At 37.3% G+C, this 6000-nt stretch overlaps 1 protein-coding gene across 2 annotated transcripts in view; it reads right to left on the bottom strand.

Annotated features, from left to right (window-relative positions):
* Positions 1–1970: 1970 nt before the first annotated feature.
* The window catches only part of LOC126844413 (transcription factor collier), a 51285-nt gene continuing 47255 nt past the window's right edge, over positions 1971–6000 (bottom strand). The window contains exons 8-15 of one of the 2 annotated variants that reach the window (XR_007686573.1): positions 5855–5972; positions 4460–4614; positions 3634–3760; positions 3451–3539; positions 3117–3342; positions 2604–2942; positions 2233–2464; positions 1971–2126 (exon numbers count right to left, since the gene is read on the bottom strand). Coding sequence is in view for 1 of the 2 variants with exons in the window: in XM_050582595.1 (XP_050438552.1) it covers positions 2355–2464; positions 2604–2942; positions 3117–3342; positions 3451–3539; positions 3634–3760; positions 4460–4614; positions 5855–5972 (1164 nt within the window). In the remaining variant the exon portion in view is untranslated. Of the gene's footprint in view, positions 2465–2603; positions 2943–3116; positions 3343–3450; positions 3540–3633; positions 3761–4459; positions 4615–5854; positions 5973–6000 lie in introns of both variants that reach the window. The other variant, XM_050582595.1, reaches the window with a different exon arrangement.

The raw sequence follows: 6000 nt of genomic DNA, 5'->3' as shown, positions 1-6000 counted from the left end.
TCAAGATAAAACCGCAAAGTGGAATTAATTATATTGTTACTTTAAAGTGATTCTTATAAAATGTTTCATTAGTAATTATTTTTGAGTTTCAGTTTTAAACAGATTTCTTAGTAAATATATCATTTATTTTAAGCACAAAAATATACAGCCCAGACGAAACACCAGTTGGCGTTATTAAGTAAACAATGATAGTATACCAGGTATTATTGTGTTACACACCGCTTTTTGAATAATTTACCATAGGGGAGCGACGCGCATCAGCTTTTTAACATTTTTATCTCATACATATTCATGGAGGTAATTTACAGCCAATGACTCATTGACTTCTTCTTTTTTTGGGAGGAGGGTGGAGGGTTTTACCCTAATCTACCTGTATTTATATTTTGTATTTTCATTACACCGACACATCGAAAAAAACGGTTCGAAAAAAATCGAACCGGGATGTTTTGTTTTGACAAATTACTTCCAACGGTTATGACTTAATGACCAAAACTAGCACGAAGGGCACACTAGGCGGTCGTTTTGCACGGTAGCGCTGGCTGGTCGACGGGGAAGGGTAATTGAACAAGGGTGCGCGGATGGGGCGGAAAGGGGAAAAGGATTGAAGAGATCAAAACAAATACTTAGGCGTACCTCGCCGGCAAAGAGTAAAGCACATACGGCAATGGGCAGAGCGGTGCATCACATATGCTAATCGTTAATAATATTGTGGGGATGAGAGCAAACAAATCGTGTAAACACACCCACACATCATTTTATATAATTCAAATTAATTATCGCCGACTAAATAGACGAGCACGTTTTGCAAGCGATACGCAATTAATTAAGAAACTAATTAGTTAATAGTATTTACAGTGATGGAATTTGTTTGTTTGAAACAAAAAAAAATCCCCCGTTAGTTAATATGATTGTTTTAATACACATTCCACGATTAAAATACTTAACGATTTTGTTAGTTGATAATATTCCATTTTTTTTTTTCAATCCGTTTAATAAGGTAGCCAACGACGTACATATTTTGCTGAATAATATAATCGCTTGTAAATGATGACTTTATAAAAAACTACAATATGTTCAATATTCGTTAGCAGTTCTGTCATTGTTTATCAACGAGTACTCGGTTGGTAATTAGGTGTGTGAAAATTGAGGAGGAAAAGTAGAGGTATTTTTTTCAACTAAAACACAAATGTATTATGATGGTCGTATAATAATAGTATATTGAATGAAACATTGAAGAATATAATATTTTTGTAATACATCTTTGATGCATATAATAATAATAATAATAATAGTAGATATTATATACACAGAAAACATTTTTTATACAACCAAAAAATGGCAGTCTATGCGAATAAGCAGTACTATACTTACACAAGCCGACAAGATACTAAGACTTCTATGACAGAGCCGTTTGTATATTATATACACTAGATAGTAACAATAGTTTATACAATAATAAAATATTATTATATATGTATATTATAAAGAGCAGACGAAGCTCACATGATATGTAATTGTTTCAATCATCAGGGATAGTATTGCACCCGCCGAAAAGTGTAATGAAATAGTTTTTAAAACATTAAATATATTTTATGATTATAATATTTAATAATTATATTAATATTAAACGACAGACGAGTGAATAAAAAAAGAAAGATATTTTATAATAAAAATTGTCAAACATTTGTCTATAAACTATGTAAGTAAGACGAAAGTTATTTGGGTTTTCCCCGCAAATATGTTAACAAAAATATGTATTTAAGGTACTATTTTTTAATACAATTATTTCTAATGGTTAGATAATAATAATAGTATACCGGATTGAAAACCAGCTGGGTTCTTTTGAAAGTAATAAATTAAGCTATACAAACATAATTTGAAAAATAAAACAACAATTTTTAAGAATAAAAATAAATATATATAAAATATTATAGAAACTCAAGATTTTTACGACTAAATAGGTAGTTTACAATATAAATACATTTTCATATAATATTATAGTATTTGTTTTTATTATATAATTTTTTTTTTTACAAAAATAATATTTATTCACATTTAAAAAGAGCATTAGCGGCCACACTAATGGAGCACGCCCGTAGCATACAAGTCGGCCTCCGAGGTTCCTTCTAAACGCGAATAGAGTATAATATATGTTATATATATGTTTTCTTTAATTTTAAAACTATTTACAATTTAGGTACTATGGTATTGTACTGATGATGTATAACATACCTACGTTTGGTACTGCGACATACATTGTATTTTATATTTTCCATAACAATTAGTTGATAAGTGTTTCGTTAATGTTATTTCCTTAAACAGCGTGCTGTCTAGACACTGGCGGTATACGACGCTTATTTTGCCGAGGAGCTGATAAGGGGACTGGTCGCGTACGGTTGACCGTTGCAGTTGGGGAGTGCGAATGGGTTCATGGCGAACGGCGAAGTCACTAAAGTGCCCATTCCTATCGGAGATCAACGGTAAGTACATTGTTAATAAAACAGTGTTTAATTATTATTATTCAAAATTGGATTTTAAGAACCCAAAAAAACAGTAGTAATTAGTTTTTGACCAATAACGCTAAGTGTATCGGCAACACTCACTCGAAGAGGAATTGAACAGCGACGGGTGAGAGGTGGGCGTAGGAGAGTTCATGTTGGTCAGCTGCACCGATGCGGAAGTGGTGTTGGGCATGCTGGAACTATTGTAACCGGAATTGGAGCCGGATCCGTTATTCGTGTTGTTAGACGGATTCCCGTTGCTGATGATATTGCCACTTCCGCTTCCCCCGTTGCCACCTCCGCCGCCTCCGCCGCTGGTCGGTGGATTGTTGATGTAAGTGCTGCTGTTGGTACCGTTTGTGGAATGCGGAGTCGAAGCACTCGAACCGTATCCACCGCCTCTGGGAGACACGCTGCTGCTCTGGCCGCGACCGTAGTCATCTGATGGCAAACGCAATAATATAATTTATAATCAACAAAATCCCTTAGAACGTATTGTAGTTGGCGTGTGGATGGTATAGCAAAGAAATGCCCGGTCGCTTTCCGAACTTTGTTGGACAAGCACCTAATGTTGCATAGGACAGTTTGTGGGGATACTGAAGCTATATGACTCACCCTCGTTCCATTGGCCGGCTGTGCCGTGGTCGTGTACGGTGACCGCCAATTGCCCCGTATACGGGTTAAACCCGGTGCCAGCTGATCCAGCGGTTGTCGACGACATGTTGTTGATCTCCCGGTCTCGAGAGCAAGGCGACCTGGGTAACGACAATGACAGCTGATTGTTTCGGGGCATCGTGTATAGAGCTTCGGCGAGATCTGCGGCCCGTTTGAGAATCACTTCCTACAAAAAACATAATATTTCTTAAAAAAATGTATCAGATTTTCAAAACACTCGACTCGTGTGTTTGCGGTTTTTTAACAGTATGTATTGATGGTAAGTTATATTTACCTTTGGCAATTTTTCCGGATCTCCCGGATATCTGGGCACGAATTTCTGCAGTCTCTGGAAACCGTAATCGATGGTAGGTTCGCTAAGAGCTGAAACGAACACCAGACAATCGTTAATACAACATATTATACGTGGTGTAACCAAAACAAAAGTTCATTTGCATTATGCAGTTATTGCACTTACATATATAAGCGAATCGTCCGGGAGAGCCTTTGCAAAATTGTTTGGATTTGTACGAAAGCGTTACTTCGACAATACCGGGAATCGGCCTAGGTGGCGTTTGTACTTGTATCGCGTGTGGAGTCAACAACTGTTCAAAAAAAACAAACACTCCGTTATAGACTGATTTGTAAGTGATAACATAATTTCAATGCCAACCATTACCCATTATATACACCCCCGATTCTCTAGTCTCTCCCTCTCTCGCTCTCTCTCTCTACATTAATGCGACGTCCGACATCACATGAACTTTACCTTGACGTATTTTAAAAATATTTATTCGACCTACCTTACTTCCAAATAGTCTCCAATCACTTAAGCCACTTTAAACTTTAACTCTGATCATACACGAAAAGCATATCAGCTGTTTTTTTTACTTTCAGCTCTCACCTTCTCATTCACAAACTATAACTCGAAGAATATTATTTTTTTTCCCATTCCTATTCTCCACATATCTTTTGATCATTATATGATTTCCGTTGAGCATAAGACTACATTATCTGCAAACATTAAACTCCAAGCTCCGTTGTCAACCAGTTTCCATGCATAATTTATTGTTTTCTCATCCATTACCCGAGGAACAAGTATTATATGCATATTATAACGTGAAACTCTTGACAAAGTCTGCTCTGGGAGACATACGCTTAATGGATGCTCCATCAATGTCTCCTGCCACACAGTTGTAGATCAACTTCCAAAACTATATTTGAACGTGTTCCTCAACAAAAATTGTCCTTACTCCCTTGTAACCTCATTCGTTGTACTATTAATAGAGATATCGAGTGCTTACCTCGCTCCACACCAAGTTGCTTCCGAAGACTACTTGTAAGCCGTCGAAGAAATTGTCACCGAGTATGGTGACCGAAGCGCCGCCGTGAGTCCATCCTTCGCTGGGCGTTATGTGTTTAATGCACGGTGTGGCCACAGGTAACGGAGAGAACATGCCTGACAAAAGCGATACAAAACAAAATTATTACATTAATTTGTTTTTATAACACTATGTTCGCGAACGTTCTAAATGATCAAGTACGTGTGTTTGAATAGAAATCGCTATTTGTAAAAAAAAAAAATCCCCCTAAAGCGCACGTTTGGGAATTGCCAAAAAAAAATAAAAATACACACACACAATATGAATCGAAATGACTGTTCTAGTGTTTCTACTCTCCGACATTCGCTATTAGCCATTATTCAACTGATTTCAAGCTCTCATAACATTGTAGAATGAAATAACTAAATAAGCGCTGTAACAATATTTCTGGAACATATTCTATACCAATAAGACAAACAATGTTTGGTGATCGTTTCATTTTTAGGGACGTCCATTAGTATTCTTGTGATAACAGCATTGCGGTATTAATTCACTTGGCACTTTGTTTTATATATTTTTGTGTTTCCTTCCGTCGACAGCTGTTATTATTATAACATTTTATTGTCGGGTCAATCGTCGTTCGATCAAGGCTAAGACGGTTCACCCCAGTGTTGTGTATACACAGACAGACAGTCGGATGCGTTGTACATATTATTATATTATATCATCACTCCCATTGCCCGTCGTATCGGTGCGAGCAAACGAATAATATATACATATTTTCTTTACTAGAAATATATTTTCGTCGGCTGTATATTATTTTTTGCAATGAACCGGAGTCGGCAGAGCTGTCAAGCGATTTTTTTTTTTGCCCGGGGCTGTTCAAATCCACCGCCGCCTCTCTCGTACCGTGTATAAAATGGGTTCTATGCAGTGGACCGAATCAGGCAGCACCAATTCACAGCAAATGGGCACGGGAGAAGAACTGGAAAAGGGCAAGGAGAGGTAGGGTTGGAGGGAGGGAAGGGTAGATGAAAAGTTTTAGATCGCAAAACTACACAGAATGTCGCCCCGCATACACAAACAACCGAACGAGGAGACTGGTCGACATTGTGTGCGTGTGTGTGTGTGTTTTCCTCTTTATTTTCTTCTTGTATTTTTTTTTCCTCGTGTTTTCCTACTTTATGGTGTATCTTATTTTTCTCCGGGAAAATGTCAAAAATCCCCTGTTTAGTATTGCACGGACGTTTTGTCGGCTTTTAACAACATTCGAGAGAAACACTGTCTTTTCGTCCATTCGACGTTTTGCAATCGTTTCCCAGCAATAGCGCAATAATAACAGTACTTTAAAAATAAATAAACCGTCCAATGTCTTACCGTCGTTCGGGTCTAAACGTTTTGCTCGGCGTCCGTGTTTGGAATTATTGTGCACGAACATGTTGTCAGAAACGGCTAACAAAGGGCCTTCCACCGTGACCTGCGTCGATATGACGACCTAAAAACCAAAAAAAAAACATTGACAA

This window comes from Adelges cooleyi, unplaced genomic scaffold, assembly GCF_023614345.1.
Source record: "Adelges cooleyi isolate 19-005CV unplaced genomic scaffold, UGA_ACOO_1.1 ACOO_flye_CR_arks_rails_tigmint_CR_PRNA_651, whole genome shotgun sequence".
NCBI lineage: Eukaryota > Metazoa > Arthropoda > Insecta > Hemiptera > Adelgidae > Adelges > Adelges cooleyi.
The sequence above is the reverse complement of the archived record's forward strand: the minus strand, read 5'-3'. Positions and strand labels throughout refer to the sequence as shown.